Here is a 17,781-nt window from a genome sequence, read left to right as displayed (position 1 = left end):
GTTCTCAAAATCGCTGTATATTCAACACTCTCCCACGCAGGTTTAAACTCCAGATGATGAAGATTCTCACTCCAAGTCTTATTGAACAAATTCATTTCTGATATCTGAACGGAAGACATTTTAAATTAATCTAAAAATCTAAATCAATCCCACTTTAAAAGTGGTCTAAAACCAATCTAACTACACTGTAATGTCTACAGTATGTACATTCCTATGCAACTACAATGTAAATGCATATGCTTTAAGCCAGAGGTCTAAAGTTGTAAATATACTTCGTTTTTTGGGGTATCTGTACTCTGTCTATAAAGGCAGAGCACCTCTCTGATTCGGAGGGATTGGGCTAAATGTGGAAGACACAGTTCAGTTGAAGGCATTCAGTTGTACAACTGACTAGGTATCCCCCTTTCCCTTGATTTATATTTTTGACATGTTTACTTTTACTTCACTACATTCCTAAAGGAAGTAATGCACTTTTTACTCCATACATTTTCAAAAGTACTTGTTACATTATGAATGCTTTACAGGACAGGAAAATAGGCTAATTCACACACTTATCAAGAGAACATCCCTGGTCACCCCTACTGCCTGATCTGGCGGACTCACTAAACACACATGCTTCATTTGGAGATTGTAAATGATGTCTGAGTGCTGGAGTGTGCCCCTGGCTATCCTTATATTTAAAAACATGAAAATGGTGCTGTCTGGTTTGCTTAATATAGACATTTGAAATGATTTACACATTTACTTTTGATACTTAAGTATATTTAAAACAATATACTTTGAGACTTTTACTCAAGGAGTATTTTACTAGATGACTTGAACTTTTACTTGATAGTCCTTTTTTACCACTGGTTTAGGCTAGGGCTCGTCATGTGAAGTGAGACCTCCAAATGAAATGACATTACATACAGTACATCCACTAACAACAGAAGAAAACTCTGTAGCTATGACGACAACACACAGCATTGTTACAGTCCACATCAAGCAAAATGGCTATATTTACATATCTCCTTCTTTCCTTTGAATGTCTCAGTCTCAACTGTACGTGAGACCAAAGTCAGTGGAGTAATGAGCGCAAACACAGCTGTGATGATGTTCATTGTTAACTCTCTGACTTCTCCATTGTCCGTTCACTTGAGATGAAGCCAGGCTGAGACAGAGAGAGAGTGTTGGCTTTTGTTTCATCTTCTATGCACACGTGCACGTTTCGCATATGGTAACGAAATAATTCCTTGAATTGCCAGAAGAGGGGGCTATATAACAGTGTTAGTATTTTCCACAGCGCACAAGTTCCAAAAATACCTTCTGTAACATGCACGACATTGTCTCAAACGATAACATTGTTGGTTCAGTTCAATAGCGTCATGCTCCAGTAGTACTGGACTGGCAACTGAGTGAAATACATTTCTGCAAAGAGACTAGTTACAGAGATTGCATTGCATAACTTGTATACGCTGTATTACTTTGGTCTGACTGATCATTTACTGTTTTGCCTAAGTCAGGAAGTGTTTATGTTATTGTGTGTGTGTGTGTGTGTGTGTGTGTGTGTGTGTGTGTGTGTGTGTGTGTGTGTGTGTGTGTGTGTGTGTATAGTAGCTACATAACGTGAATCCTGTTAGCCACAAGACTATGACAATATTCTCCCTGTTGATTCTATTTCAGCTCCATTTGCAGGCAAGTCATGCTCTCTACTCTCAAATGGAACCTATTTTGGGTTTTGCCAATTCATTTAAATATTTGCATGGACATCATGCAAAGCTTGACATAGATAGTCCTGCTTTCTCACATTGTGCTTCTGGTCACCATACACCATGTGTGTTTGTGTGTGTGGGTGGGTGTGTGTGTGTCTGGGTGTGTGTGTGTGTTTGTGTTTCTGGGTGGGAGGGTGGTGTGTAAGTTAGTTCTATTAGTTGTGATAAAGGCCTGCTGGAAATATAGCACAGGAAATATGTATATTACACAAACAGACCTCTCTCTCTCTCTCTCTCTCTCTCTCTGTCGCGCTCTCTCTCTCTCTCTCGTGCTCTCTCTCTCTCACTCTCTCTCTCTGTTCTTCCTCACTCTCTCATACTGTCAGAGCGGGGGCTGAAGCAATGCCACTTGAACTTTAAGTGCAATAGAACAGAGTTGTCGTGCCAACCGGCGCCTGTGCACCGTGACCTCAACACCTGGTATGTTCTGAGCGTGCTCCAACTCCGGCTCCTCGGATCAGCTAACTCACCATGGGAAACTACATGTGTGGAACACTGAGGTGAGTGCTCCCTGGGGAACACAGACACATTTGGATTGTTTTTGCAGTGTGCTCTGCTTCCTTCACAAGTATCTCACTGTAGTTGATCTCCTTTGTAAAGAGTCTGTAATCAAAGTGTGCATGACATTAATGTTGATCTCAGAGAAGACCAGGCATTTGGCCTCAGAATACATATACAAGCATCTGTACAAAGATTCCTGTTGCAGCAATAGTGATGAGTAGACTTGGCCTGCCTGGTACCATCTTAAAGGAAGTTCTTTAAAAATGTACTTTGCAGTGTGGTCAAGTCTTTATTAGCAGTATGTTTTCATTTGAAGTGCACATATTGTATCATCGCTCTCTCCTATTTCTGTTGGGTGAGCAATTCAATTTACAATTCTCTGTTGTAAGACTGAGTAGTGAATTCAATGTACACTTCTCTGTTGTAAGACTGAGTAGTGAATTCAATTTACACTTCTCTGTTGTAAGACTGAGTAGTTAATTCAACTTACACTTCTCTGTTGTATAAGACTGAGGAGTGAATTCAATGTACACTTCTCTGTTGTAAGACTGAGTAGTTAATTCAATGTACACTTCTCTGTTGTAAGACTGAGTAGTTAATTCAATGTACACTTCTCTGTTGTAAGACTGAGTAGTTAATTCAACTTACACTTCTCTGTTGTAAGACTGAGTAGTGAATTCAATGTACACTTCTCTGTTGTAAGACTGAGTAGTGAATTCAATGTACACTTCTCTGTTGTAAGACTGAGTAGTTAATTCAACTTACACTTCTCTGTTGTAAGACTGAGTAGTTAATTCAACTTACACTTCTCTGTTGTAAGACTGAGTAGTTAATTCAATGTACACTTCTCTGTTGTAAGACTGAGTAGTTAATTCAATGTACACTTCTCTGTTGTAAGACTGAGTAGTTAATTCAATGTACACTTCTCTGTTGTAAGACTGAGTAGTTAATTCAATGTACACTTCTCTGTTGTAAGACTGAGTAGTTAATTCAATGTACACTTCTCTGTTGTAAGACTGAGTAGTTAATTCAATGTACACTTCTCTGTTGTATAAGACTGAGTAGTTAATTCAATGTACACTTCTCTGTTGTATAAGACTGAGTAGTTAATTCAATGTACACTTCTCTGTTGTAAGACTGAGTAGTTAATTCAATGTACACTTCTCTGTTGTAAGACTGAGTAGTTAATTCAATGTACACTTCTCTGTTGTAAGACTGAGTAGTTAATTCAACTTACACTTCTCTGTTGTAAGACTGAGTAGTTAATTCAATGTACACTTCTCTGTTGTAAGACTGAGTAGTTAATTCAACTTACACTTCTCTGTTGTAAGACTGAGTAGTTAATTCAATGTACACTTCTCTGTTGTATAAGACTGAGTAGTTAATTCAACTTACACTTCTCTGTTGTAAGACTGAGTAGTTAATTCAATGTACACTTCTCTGTTGTATAAGACTGAGTAGTTAATTCAACTTACACTTCTCTGTTGTATAAGACTGAGTAGTTAATTCAATGTACACTTCTCTGTTGTATAAGACTGAGTAGTTAATTCAATGTACACTTCTCTGTTGTAAGACTGATGAGTTAATTCAATGTACACTTCTCTGTTGTATAAGACTGAGTAGTTAATTCAATGTACACTTCTCTGTTGTAAGACTGAGTAGTTAATTCAATGTACACTTCTCTGTTGTAAGACTGAGTAGTTAATTCAATGTACACTTCTCTGTTGTAAGACTGAGTAGTTAATTCAACTTACACTTCTCTGTTGTAAGACTGAGTAGTTAATTCAACTTACACTTCTCCGTTGTAAGACTGAGTAGTTAATTCAATGTACACTTCTCTGTTGTATAAGACTGAGTAGTTAATTCAATGTACACTTCTCTGTTGTAAGACTGAGTAGTTAATTCAATGTACACTTCTCTGTTGTAAGACTGAGTAGTTAATTCAATGTACACTTCTCTGTTGTATAAGACTGAGTAGTTAATTCAATGTACACTTCTCTGTTGTAAGACTGAGTAGTTAATTCAATGTACACTTCTCTGTTGTAAGACTGAGTAGTTAATTCAATGTACACTTCTCTGTTGTAAGACTGAGTAGTTAATTCAATGTACACTTCTCTGTTGTAAGACTGAGTAGTTAATTCAATGTACAATTCTCTGTTGTAAGACTGAGTAGTTAATTCAATGTACACTTCTCTGTTGTAAGACTGAGTAGTTAATTCAACTTACACTTCTCTGTTGTAAGACTGAGTAGTTAATTCAATTTACACTTCTCTGTTGTAAGACTGATGAGTGAATTCAATGTACACTTCTCTGTTGTAAGACTGAGTAGTTAATTCAATGTACACTTCTCTGTTGTAAGACTGAGTAGTTAATTCAATGTACACTTCTCTGTTGTAAGACTGAGTAGTTAATTCAACTTACACTTCTCTGTTGTAAGACTGAGTAGTTAATTCAATGTACACTTCTCTGTTGTAAGACTGAGTAGTTAATTCAACTTACACTTCTCTGTTGTAAGACTGAGTAGTTAATTCAATGTACACTTCTCTGTTGTAAGACTGAGTAGTTAATTCAATGTACACTTCTCTGTTGTAAGACTGAGTAGTTAATTCAATGTACACTTCTCTGTTGTAAGACTGAGTAGTTAATTCAATGTACACTTCTCTGTTGTAAGACTGAGTAGTTAATTCAATTTACACTTCTCTGTTGTAAGACTGAGTAGTGAATTCAATTTACACTTCTCTGTTGTATAAGACTGAGTAGTTAATTCAATGTACACTTCTCTGTTGTAAGACTGAGTAGTGAATTCAATGTACACTTCTCTGTTGTAAGACTGAGTAGTTAATTCAATGTACACTTCTCTGTTGTATAAGACTGAGTAGTTAATTCAATGTACACTTCTCTGTTGTATAAGACTGAGTAGTTAATTCAATGTACACTTCTCTGTTGTAAGACTGAGTAGTTAATTCAATGTACACTTCTCTGTTGTAAGACTGATGAGTTAATTCAATGTACACTTCTCTGTTGTATAAGACTGAGTAGTGAATTCAACTTACACTTCTCTGTTGTAAGACTGAGTAGTGAATTCAATGTACACTTCTCTGTTGTAAGACTGAGTAGTTAATTCAATGTACACTTCTCTGTTGTAAGACTGAGTAGTGAATTCAATGTACACTTCTCTGTTGTAAGACTGAGTAGTTAATTCAATGTACACTTCTCTGTTGTAAGACTGAGTAGTTAATTCAACTTACACTTCTCTGTTGTAAGACTGATGAGTTAATTCAATGTACACTTCTCTGTTGTAAGACTGAGTAGTGAATTCAATGTACACTTCTCTGTTGTAAGACTGAGTAGTTAATTCAACTTACACTTCTCTGTTGTAAGACTGAGTAGTTAATTCAATGTACACTTCTCTGTTGTAAGACTGAGTAGTTAATTCAATGTACACTTCTCTGTTGTAAGACTGAGTAGTTAATTCAATGTACACTTCTCTGTTGTAAGACTGAGTAGTTAATTCAATGTACACTTCTCTGTTGTAAGACTGAGTAGTTAATTCAATGTACACTTCTCTGTTGTAAGACTGAGTAGTTAATTCAATGTACACTTCTCTGTTGTAAGACTGAGTAGTTAATTCAATGTACACTTCTCTGTTGTAAGACTGAGTAGTTAATTCAATTTACACTTCTCTGTTGTAAGACTGAGTAGTTAATTCAACTTACACTTCTCTGTTGTAAGACTGAGTAGTTAATTCAATGTACACTTCTCTGTTGTAAGACTGAGTAGTTAATTCAACTTACACTTCTCTGTTGTAAGACTGAGTAGTTAATTCAATGTACACTTCTCTGTTGTAAGACTGAGTAGTTAATTCAATTTACACTTCTCTGTTGTAAGACTGAGTAGTTAATTCAACTTACACTTCTCTGTTGTAAGACTGAGTAGTTAATTCAATGTACACTTCTCTGTTGTAAGACTGAGTAGTTAATTCAATTTACACTTCTCTGTTGTAAGACTGAGTAGTTAATTCAATGTACACTTCTCTGTTGTAAGACTGAGTAGTTAATTCAACTTACACTTCTCTGTTGTAAGACTGAGTAGTTAATTCAATTTACACTTCTCTGTTGTAAGACTGAGTAGTTAATTCAACTTACACTTCTCTGTTGTAAGACTGATGAGTGAATTCTAAAGTTTGTCCTCTGGTTTATTCAGGAAGAAGAAAAATGAAGATGGTAAAACATACTACTTTTGTAAAAGCATGTCACATTTTCTTGTTATACTTCAAAGTATGTGTTATAATTTAATCAATACATTGCTACATGTCCGCTTCTTTGCAGAAGATAACGGTGATAGTCATAGCAGCCCAGACAACAAGGTATGAAAACTACAACCAATATTTGGCATGTCCATACACTATGATTATATGACACTGAGTTGAGTAAATGCAGGCAAATTGCATTCAAGCTGTTTGTGTGTCACAGGAGGTTGGTGGCAACTTAGTTGGGGAGAACGGGTTTGTGGTAATGGCTGAAGCGGAATCAGGTTTCCATGTGTGTGATGCCATTCCATCTGCTCCCTTCCGGCCATTATTATGAGCCATTCTCCCCTCAGCAGTCTCCTGTGGACTGTGTGTGCATACATGTGTGTGCGGTTGTACATGCATGTGTGTGTGTGTGTATAATTCTGACTCTCTCGGGATCACAGTTAGATGTTTTTTTGATGGCTCTTCAAATAAGTAGCGAAAGTTGTCATAGGATGATCCATGATAGCTGTGGAATATCAGGTCAAGTTCACAGTGTTTCACTTGTTTTGCATGTCTTGTGAGAGCTGGGTTCTGTGGTATGAAAGGCCGTATTCACATGGTCTAAGAACTGTACACAGAATTAGATCATATTCAAATCAAAGCCTCTGCCTGAAATACACAGATAATGTGTGTGTGGTGTGTTCAAGCATTCAAATGTTTCCTTTTTGCTGTCGGTCAATACTCAAGTACAGAAGCATCCTGTCCGACCAAAATTTTCCAATTCACCTGTGAATTCTCACCTGTGAATACATTCTCACCAGATCAGTGGTCATGGGAGAGGATTAATTAATAAAACAGTATTATATTTAGTTCTGCAGTTTTTCCTGGTCAGATCACATGGATAGGGATAATTCCTGGGCCTAATCATAAAGGGAAAAGGAAAGGAAGCTCATTCAAGACAATATACCCTTTGTTTCACTCTATGGTTTCCATATTGTTACAGGAAGAAGATGTGACATATGCCACCATCGACCATAACAACACCAAGACAACAGGATTCATCGTAGATTCCGGAGATAACGATTGTGACTACGCCCTCGTTAACCTTCCAACTGGCCCAGCCCACCAGTCGTCAATCAAGGAAGACTGCTCAGACGACTATGTCCTTATGGGCTAACCTCATGGACAATGTGTGTGTGTGTGTGTGTGAGATGACAGAGGTCATGTGAGTAGGCAGATAACGGAGATGCAAGGTGGACAAGGGCTGGGGCAAGCTCAATAGCACCTTTCTGAACCAAAGGAACAGATATGATGCCTGTGACAGTGCCTACAAACTCAACTTGATGCAGTGTGTGGTTCACTAATTACAGGGGCTTGCCAAAGTATTCACTCCACTTGGCATTTTTCCAATTTTGTTGCCTTACAACCTGGAATTAAAATGTATTTTGGGGGGTTTGTATCATTTGATTTACACAACATGCTTACCACTTTGATGATGCAAAATATTTTTTATGGTGAAACAAACAAGAAATAAGACAAAAAAACTGAAAACATGAGTGTGCATAACTATTCACCCCCAAAGTCAATGTAGAGCCACCTTCTGCAGCAATTACAGCTGCAAGTCTCTTGGGGTATGTCTCGACAAATCTAGCCACTGGGATTTTTGCCCATTCTTCAAGGCAAAACTGTCCCAGCTCCTTCAAGTTGGATGGATTCCACTGGTATACAGCAATCTTTAAGTCATACCACAGATTCTTAATTGGATTGAGGTCTGGGCTTTGACAAGGCCATTCCAAGACATTTAAATGTTTCCCCTTAAACCACTTGAGTGTTGCTTTTGCAGCATGCTTAGGGTCATTGTCCTGCTGGAAGGTGAACCTCAGTCCCAGTCTCAAATCTTTGGAAGACTGAAACAGGTTTCCCTCAAGAATGTCCCTGTATTTAGCTCCATCCATCATTCCTTAAATTCTGACCAGTTTCCGAGTCCCTGCTGACGAAAAACATCCCCACAGCATGATGCTGCCACCACCATGTTTGTGGTGGGGATGGTGTTCTCAGGGTGATGAGGTTCTCAGGGTGATGAGGTTCTAAAGGTGATGAGGTGTTGGGCTTGTGCCAGACATTTTCCTTGATGGCCAAAAAGCTCAATTTTATTCTCATCTGTCAAGAGTCCCTTCCTCCAAATGTTAGGGGAGTCTCCCACATGCCTTTTAGTGACACTTAGATTGCACATAGGTGGACTTTATTTAACTAATTATGTGACTTCTAAAGGTAATTGGTTGCACCAGATCTTATGTAGGGGCTTCATAGCAAAGGGGGTGTCTGCATGCACCACTTTTCCCTTTTTGGGGGGAGGGGATTTTTTTTGAAACAAGTCATTTGTTTTCTTTTCACTTCATCAATTTGGACTATTTTGTGAATGTCCATGATATGAAATCCAAATAAAAATCCATTTAAATTACAGGTTGTAATGCAACAAAATAGGAAAAACGTCAAGTTTTGCAAGGCACTGTATAGGTTTCTATTTATGTTTAATTATGTTTTACAGACATGTATTGTGCTTATGTTAATATACAGTGCCTTTGGAAAGTATTCAGACCCCTTGACTTTTTCCATATTTTGTTATGTTACAGCTTTATTATAATTTATTTTTCTTCATAAATCTACACACAATACCCCATAATGACAAAGCAAAAACAGGTTTTTAGAAAGCTTTGCTAATTTTATATATTTTTTTAACCTGGAAATATCACATTTACATAAGTATTCAGACCCTTTACTCAGTACTTTGTTGAAGCACCTTTGACAGCGATTACAGCTTTGAGCCTTCTTGGGTATGACTCTACAAGTGTGGCACAACTGTATTTGGGGAGTTTCTCCCATTCTTCTCTCCAGATCCTCTCATGCTATGTCATGTTTAAGTTTTTTATTTAACCTTTATTTAACTAGGCAAGTCAGTTAAGAACAAATTCTTACTTACAATGTAGGCCTGCCAAAAGGCAAAAGGCCTCAGGGATGTGTGCGCTTTGGGGACCTTTAACAGAATGTGACTGGCAGAATGGGTGTTGTATGTGGAGGATGAGGGCTGCAGTAGATACCTCAGATAGGGGGGAGTGAGGCCTAAGAGGGTTTTATAAATAAGCATCAAAAAGTGGGTTTTGTGACGGGTGTACAGAGATGACCAGTTTACAGTGCAGTGATATGTCCTATAAGGAGCATTGGTGGCAAATCTGATGGCCGAATGGTTAAGTACATTTAGCCGCTCAAGAGCACCCTTACCTGCTGATCTATTAATTACATCTCTGTAATCTAGCATGGGTAGGATGGTCATCTGAATCAGGGTTAGTTTGGCAGCTGGGGTGAAAGAGGAGCGATTACGATAGTGTAACCAAGTCTAGATTTAACTTTAGCCTGCAGCTTTGATATGTGCTGAGAGAAGGACAGTGGCCATACTCCCAAGTACTTGTATGAGGTATGAGATGACTACCTCAAGCTATAAACTCCCAGATGTAGTATTCACACCCGTGGGGGGAGGGGCATCCTTCTCACCGAACCATATGACCTTTGTTTTGGAGGTATTCAGAACAAGGTTAAGGGCAGAGAATGCTCATTGAACACTAAGAAAGCTTTGTTGTAGAGCATTTAACACAAAATCCGGGGAGGGGCCAGCTGAGTATAATATTGTATCATCTGCATATAAATGGATGAGAGAGATTCCTACTGCCTGAGCTCTGTTGTTGATGTAAATTGAGGAGAGCATGGGGCCAAGGATCGAGCTTTGGGGTACATCCTTGGTGACAGGCAGTGGCAGAGACAGCAGATGTTCTGACTTTATACACTGCACACTTTGAGAAAGGTAGTCAGCAAACCAGGCTAAAGTCCCCTCAGAGACACCAATACTCCTTAGCCGGCCCACAAGTTGAAATGGTCTACTGTATCAAAAGCTTTGGCCAAGTCAATAAAAATAGCAGCACAACATGGCTTAGAATCAAGGGCAATGGTGACATCATTGAGGACCTTTAAGGTTGCAGTGACACATCCATAACCTGAGCGGACCTGAGCGGTCCCAGTCCCTGCCTCTGAAAAACATCCACACAGCATGATGCTGCCACCACCATGCTTCACCATAGGGATGGTGCCAGGTTTCCTCCAGATGTGATGCTTTGCAATCAGGCCAAAGAGTTCAATCTTGATTTAATCAGACCAGAGAATCTAGTTTCTTATGGTCTGAGAGTCTTTAGGTGCCTTTTGGCAAACTCAAAGCGGGCTGTCATTTTACTGAGCAGTGGCTTCTGTCTGGACACTCTACCATAAAGGGGAGATTGGTGGAGTGCTGCAGAGATGGTTGTCCTTCTGGAAGGTTCTCCCATCTCTACAGAGGAACTCTAGAGCTCTGTCAGAGTGGCCATCGGGTTCTTGGTCACCTCCCTGACCAAGGCCTTTCTCTGCCGATTGCTCAGTTTAGCCGGGTAGCCAGCTCTAGGAAGAATCTTGGTGGTTCCAAACTTCTTCCATTTAATAATGATGGAGGCCACAGCGTTCTTGGGGACGTTCAATGCTGCAGAAATGTTTTGGTACCCTTCCCCAGATTTGTGCTTCGACACAATCCTGTCTCTGAGCTCTACAGACAATACCTTTGACCTCATGTCTTGATTTTTTTCTCTGACATGTATTGTCAACTGTGGGACATTATATAGATAGGTGTCTGCCTTTCCAAATCATGTCCAATCAAATGAATTTACCACAGGTGGACTCCAATCAAGTTATAGAAACATCTCAAGGATGATCAATGGAAGCAGGATGCACCTGAGCTCAATTTTGAGTGTCATAGCAAAGTGTCTGAATACTTATGTCAATAAGGTATCTATTTTTTATTTTTAATACATTAGCAAAAATGTCTAAAAACCTGTTTTCGCTTTGTCATTATGGGGTATTGTGTGTAGATTGCTGAGGATTTATTTTATATTTATTCGATTTTAGAACAAGGCTGTAATGTAACAAAATGTGTGAAAGGTCTAGGGGTCTGAATACTTTCCGAAGACACTGTTGCCAGTTAAATTGTCGTCATTTCTTTTAAAACCTTAAGGACCCATGAGCAGATATGAAACCACAACCTGTGGGCATTCCTTCTGAGAGAAGCAGAGGATTTTGTTCAGAGACTATCTATGGGTTTATTTGGCCTCTACAGAGGAAACTCATTCTGACAAAGACCCAGCTACCAACCACACCACAAACACCATGGGCTCGTGCTAAAGAGAATGTCTAGTAGTGCAAAAGAGAGAGATGAGATGTTTATCATTTGTAGTTGAATTACGTTTGAATTGTATGAATAATTGTTTTTTTCTGGCACAAATCTATTTGAATGAGATACAGTAATGTGAGAGCAGGATTGGAGTTGTTTTGTGAACTGGTTTTAGATGTTTCTCAAAATCACCAGCAATTGTCCTATCGTATACACGTATCCTATAAATTATTGACACAAAGATAGATTATATGTCAACATTGTTAGAAAAGTCCATGTTTGCATCATGTTGTTTATAACATCAATGGCAACAGTAAACTGCAGACTATTTTCTGCAACTTCAAGATTAAATCATTGAATATTTTGTAGTTTCTTTGAAAATTTCTATAAAAAGGGAAGTCTGTGAGATCAAAATAGATCAGGTTAGCTTCTTCTTTAGCCACCAATACAGAAATCACATAATAGCCTACAGCCTAAGCATGCGAACCAAAACATGTATTAATTCATAGTCCAGGAAGCATGCTCATCAAAAGAGATGATATGGACTGATAACCAGAGGGTAATTAGTTCAAATCCCAGGTGAGTCACTGTGACAATAAACCTGTAATGTGAAGCAGTGTCACTCTGTATAACTGGGCCTACTTATACAGGCCTTCCTTTACTAGGCTCCGACACTACTTCCTGATCTGTCATAACAATGGGTCTCTAACATGAAGGTGAGATGGAGGAATGTCCACCCAAGGTTCACATTATTCTATTCCCCTGTTCTTTTAGATTTGTGGTTAGGAAAGAGATGAGGGAAAGTAGATCTACACATATCTCATGAACTGAGATTACCAGTATTCTCCAGCAGAGGGTGCACATACAGAGAGCACTAGTTTATCATGATGATGTCACATGTATGAGATGGACTAATACAAACATGGCTTCCCTTGGCATCCATGAATACACGCAAATAGCCCTAATGACAATCACTGAATGTCATTACACTATTAGGGCTGTATCTTTGTGTCACATTTCAGCATGTAAAAACAGGCGCATTGGCATTTTCCAGCCCTAATGTCAAGTTCGGTAATTTAACTCCTCTAACATCAGCTCGCTTGCCCTGACATCAGCTCGCTTGCCCTGACATCAGCTCGCTTACCCTGACATCAGCACGCTTACCCTGACATCAGCACGCTTGCCCTGACATCAGCTCGCTTGCCCTGACATCAGCTCGCTTGCCCTGACATCAGCTCGCTTACCCTGACATCAGCTCGCTTGCCCTGACATCAGCTCGCTTGCCCTGACATCAGCTCGCTTGCCCTGACATCAGCTCGCTTGCCCTGACATCAGCTCGCTTACCCTGACATCAGCTCGCTTACCCTGACATCAGCTCGCTTACCCTGACATCAGCTCGCTTGCCCTGACATCAGCTCGCTTGCCCTGACATCAGCTCGCTTGCCCTGACATCAGCTCGCTTGCCCTGACATCAGCTCGCTTGCCCTGACATCAGCTCGCTTGCCCTGAAGGGAAGGGGTGGCAATATTTGAACTGTGTCCTTAAAAACAATTGCAAAAGTGACAATTTCCATTTTCTAATTTAGAAAAATTTGCACAAATATAAAAAATAGACGGTATCACCATAAAACAAAATGAATTCAGATCATACAAGGGACAAACCTTACCATAAATTGAGGTTAAGTGCCTGCACTTGCTGTCCATTCAAATTCAAATCCAAGTGTTTCAGTTGGGCAGGTTCCTCTAAGGAGGTTCCTCGATGTACCCCATCTCCTATGAGGTTCTTTGAAGAACCGTTTGTGGGCCAAAATATACTGTGGTTGAAATGGCACTTTTACTTTTAATGAAACGTTGATTAATGTGCACTGTCCCTGTAAAAATAAAAATTGGCTCAAACTCAAACATTCAAAAACAATATGATTATACATCCCCTTTGAGTGTTCTGCTCTTATTTTTCATTACTTTAATCATATATTTTTTTCTCATTCATTTTATTAACATTATATGTATTTTACTTACAAGCCTTTATTAATTTGACGGTGGCAAAATGTGTGACTGTTCCCGACGACACCCGGTACAAGTAGCAACCGGTCCATTCCTATAGGACATATGAACATGCCCTCCAGCTCCGTTTTGACATTTTCCCAGAAAATTGTAATTAAAAGGAATATCCAAAGCAGGGGTGACTTTTCCCTTCTTACACTTCCAACAAGTAACAGATCATTCTGCTTTCATGTTCATCCATATAATGGGGGTAATATGAACTGTTTGCATAATCTTATATTGCATCAATTGCACATTGTTGCAGGTGAACACTTGTCTTGTGTCATGACTGTCCTGATCAGGTCAGGTTACAGGAGACCACAACCCTACAGATTATCTCTCAACCCCAACAGAGGAGGAGAGATCTAGGGGTCTGAAGATGTGGGGGTTTTATGACCCTGGTAAATTCCTTTTGTCCTGTTACTATGGAGAACCAGCCTCAGAACATTAAACATGAAATAAAGGGACTTTGGAACAATGGTTTCCGTCAGCCACAATGGTGGTCATGACGATAGATGGAATATGAAAATGTATGTCATTTTTGTTTCGTTATTAAAGGTTAATAGATGACGTTATAATGAAAACATTGTAACGTCAACAGTTTACCTAGTATATGTTTGATGTTTATACATTGTACGTTGTATGGAAAATGTCCAAATCAAAGATAATGTTTTGGTAAAGATGAAATGTGAAGTTAGTTGTCTAAAATTGGATTTGAATAAAATCTAGACCTTGCCCATAATTTGGTATGCCCAGAGAAGGGCCCTAAAGGTGGTTACGCCCACTTCTGACAAGAGGGTATAAAACCTGTGAGTAAAGAATTTACAGAGGGGACTAAGTGACCCCAGCTGCAGCCGAGGTCTAAAAAGTCAGAACGCAAAGCAAAGAACCCAGAACGCAACACAAGTTTGAAGACAAATAAATATTTTTCTACCCAAGCTACGGATGAGTCGCTGTGTCTAAGCTGGTGAATTCAAGCCGGATCACCTAGCATCCAATCCCAGCGAATTGTGGTATCTAAACGGTTTCATTCCTATTCTGTGAGCTCTGAGCTACATAGCTGTCTGTCCTCAGAAGACCCCATCCAGAGCAAGGGTGAGGGAACAGACTCCTAAGCCAAAAGGACATTGACATCGTGAGGACGACCAGAAAGGTGCGCCGGAGAAGTGCGTCATCGAGCAGCCTGAACGGTCCACGCAGAGAATCCTTGGAGACCTTCCCCAAGTAATTACATCATTATATTCTGACCCATAAGAGCGGCAGTTTGGGGCAAGGCTAGGGTTAGAATAGCATAGCTGACAAATTCACCCAAATGTGTATTTCTCTCGTGTACTTTCTTTTTTCTCTCTCTCTTTGAAAGCCCAATTTTGGGTATCACGTGCCACAGTGTGTTGGCCCGTTATACTAAGTTCTAATCATTAGCCTATAATGTGTTTTGTCTATGTGTATCTTTTATCATCATTTTAGCTTTCTAGTAAATAAATATTCAACTTAGATTGGTGTGGTATGAACTCATTGGTGAGACCCGGGTCCGTGCAGATTCACGGGCTATACGACGTTCAGAACGAGATTGTAGAGGTAACTGGTTAATTAGCGGCTGTTGTAAAATCGATATTCTGATATTCTTTAAGTTAATTTGGGAAATAGAAACGCAATAAAAACTAGTTTTCCCATGGTGCCCCAGGTTAATGAGTTAATAATTGCTTGATTCAGTTAATCACGCAATTAGAAAGTTTTAATTATTCGATGAGCAACAGTCGTCACATTAACTAATACAACATCACGACACTAGCTTTTAGCAAAGCCTTTGTCCAATTTTGAATATCTAAGCCTCTTCCCAGCTCCGTTTCCCATAACCTAATCAGAGCACTTGAGTTATTTTCAACATTAGAGTGTATAGCCACAAAAAAATGTATAGATAAAGTGTTTAGGCCATTCAGCTTTCAACATCAGGGTTCTTGTTGGATTTGTTGGATTTGCTGAAACGATAGCAATGTGTCACCATCAAACATACAGTATCTGATATTGACCTTATACCTTTCTTGCTTTCAGAGACGCCAGGTGGAAAGACCTTGTTATTAATAAGGGGAGTCAGAGCAGAATAGTAATCCTTTCTCCCAAGGTGTTAGATCTCTCCAGATCTTAAAGGTACTGTTAAGAATCGGGTTATGTTTAACTTCTGTGCTGACTGAGTTTCTGTCATCAGTCATAACACTGATTAATGAGCATCGGAGATGTGAAGCATGATTCATTACTGACCCAATTAGAGCAATGTTCATCTCTGAGCCATTCTGCAAATATGCGAGCTTGACATGCCAGGTTATAAAATAACAAATGAGGTAGCGTTAGGACTCCTAAATTATACGCTAGCTGCAGTTAACACATTTACAAACTTGATATTTTACTGTACCATAACAAACCTGAGAGGTATTTTTCATTATATGTAATGGAACCATCTGGAGAGGATACAGTCTGGGTAAAACATTCATTTTAATCAGATTAATTCTATCCAACCATGATAATGGCAGGTCCATCCACCTATCTAGGTATTCCTTAACTGCAAAGTTGCAAAGTTGCTGTTAGACAGGTTGTGAATTTTTTCAAAATGTTCATACCAAGATAAACAAAATCATTTTTTGTCAAATTGAACAGGATGTTGTTGTCTGATTTATTGAAATAAATGTTGTAGTCAGAAAAATAGCTAAGCCTCTTAATTAAGGCAATACAAATGGGAATAGGGGTTTCTGGGTTAGAAATGAATGGCAAAATATTATCTGCATATCGGTCGCATCATGCCATTGTCATGAATAATCTCAAGCCTCCCTCTACCGGCGGTGCAATTGTGGTGCCCTAAAGTCATGATAAAGCCAGTCATTCTGGACGAAAGCTAATGACTGTCTAGTTTAAATTACACTATAGTGCCTGGAAATACGATGACATTGCTAAAGTCAAATGTTTAGTAGGAAACAACTTTGCCAGCATTATCTTGTCATCAAATGTACTTTAGACAGATACCAATGTTGTCATTAGCTACCAAAGTTCATCCAAAAATTGCTAGCAATGCAATATGTCCCATAAACATCACAAATGGTACTTTTGTTTGATAAATTCTGTCGTTTTATCTCCAAAATGTCCATTTAATTGGCGCGTTTGATTCAGAAAAACACCAGTTCCAACTCGCCCGACATGACTACAAATTATCTAATAAGTTACCTGTAAACTTTGTCCAAACATTTCAAACAACTTTCCTAATCCAATTTTAGGTATTTCAAAATGTAAATAATCCATAAAATTTAAGACGGGATAAACTGTGTTCAACAGCAGATAAAATGAAAGTGGAGCGAGCCCCAGGTCACGCACCCCAAACAAAACAGTCCACTTGGCTATACACCCAGAAAGGAAAGGGCTACTTCTTCATTACTCAAAATAAAAACATCAACCAATTTCTAAAGACTGTTGACATCTAGTGGAAGCCATAGGAACTGCAACCAGATGCCTCAGAAATCTAGATTCACATAGAAATAAATTGAAGACAAAGTCACCTCAAAAATAAATTTTCCTGGATGGTTTGTCCTCTGGATTTCGCCTGCCAAATAAGTCTGTAATACTATTCTGTAATACTCAAAGACATTATTTTAACAGTTTTAGAAACTTTAGTGTTTTTCATCCAAATCTACCAATTATATGCATATCCCAGCTTCTGGGCTTGAGTAGCAGGCAGTTTACTTTGGGCACGCTTTTCATCCGGACGTGAAAATACCGCCCCCTAGCCCGAAGAGGTTTTAAGCACTTTCCATAGGTATGACAATCTACTCTAATGCCTTCTCGGTATCCAATGATAGAGACACAGCACTATGTTGTGACTGCTTAGAGTGTTGTCTTATGCAGAGGAGACGTCTGACATTCCTAAATGAATGCCTTTGCTTTATAAAACCAGTTTGGTCCAGCTTTATTAAAGTTGGTAGAAATCTCTCTAGTCTCCTAGCTAGGATCTTAGATAAGATCTTACTA

General features: G+C 39.0%; 2 protein-coding genes across 2 annotated transcripts in view; one reads left to right on the top strand and one right to left on the bottom strand.

The window, feature by feature from the left end:
• The window catches only part of LOC149984691 (uncharacterized), a 36,542-nt gene that overhangs the window by 2,939 nt on the left and 15,822 nt on the right, over positions 1-17,781 (bottom strand). The window lies entirely within an intron of this gene.
• On the top strand, positions 1,982-12,093 carry LOC118964317 (uncharacterized). The gene is made up of 4 exons (XM_036975020.2): positions 1,982-2,251; positions 6,456-6,475; positions 6,581-6,618; positions 7,490-12,093. The coding sequence occupies exons 1-4, from the start codon at positions 2,223-2,225 to the stop codon at positions 7,661-7,663; spliced, it is 261 nt and encodes an 86-aa protein (XP_036830915.1). The 5' UTR covers positions 1,982-2,222; the 3' UTR covers positions 7,664-12,093.

Source organism: Oncorhynchus mykiss, chromosome 3, assembly GCF_057628025.1.
Source record: "Oncorhynchus mykiss isolate SJ-2025 chromosome 3, ASM5762802v1, whole genome shotgun sequence".
In the NCBI taxonomy this organism is placed as follows: domain Eukaryota; kingdom Metazoa; phylum Chordata; class Actinopteri; order Salmoniformes; family Salmonidae; genus Oncorhynchus; species Oncorhynchus mykiss.
Note: the sequence above shows the minus strand (reverse complement) of the source record. Positions and strands in the feature narration are given on the sequence as shown.

What these genes read in the sequence shown, in the direction of transcription:
- LOC118964317 (XM_036975020.2), top strand. Translation starts at nt 2,223, where the DNA reads ATGGGAAACTACATGTGTGGAACACTGAG. An exon ending in TACATGTGTGGAACACTGAG is followed by an intron (nt 2,252 to 6,455) that starts GTGAGTGCTCCC and finishes TGGTTTATTCAG; the next exon opens with GAAGAAGAAAAATGAAGATG. An exon ending in ATAGCAGCCCAGACAACAAG is followed by an intron (nt 6,619 to 7,489) that starts GTATGAAAACTA and finishes ATATTGTTACAG; the next exon opens with GAAGAAGATGTGACATATGC.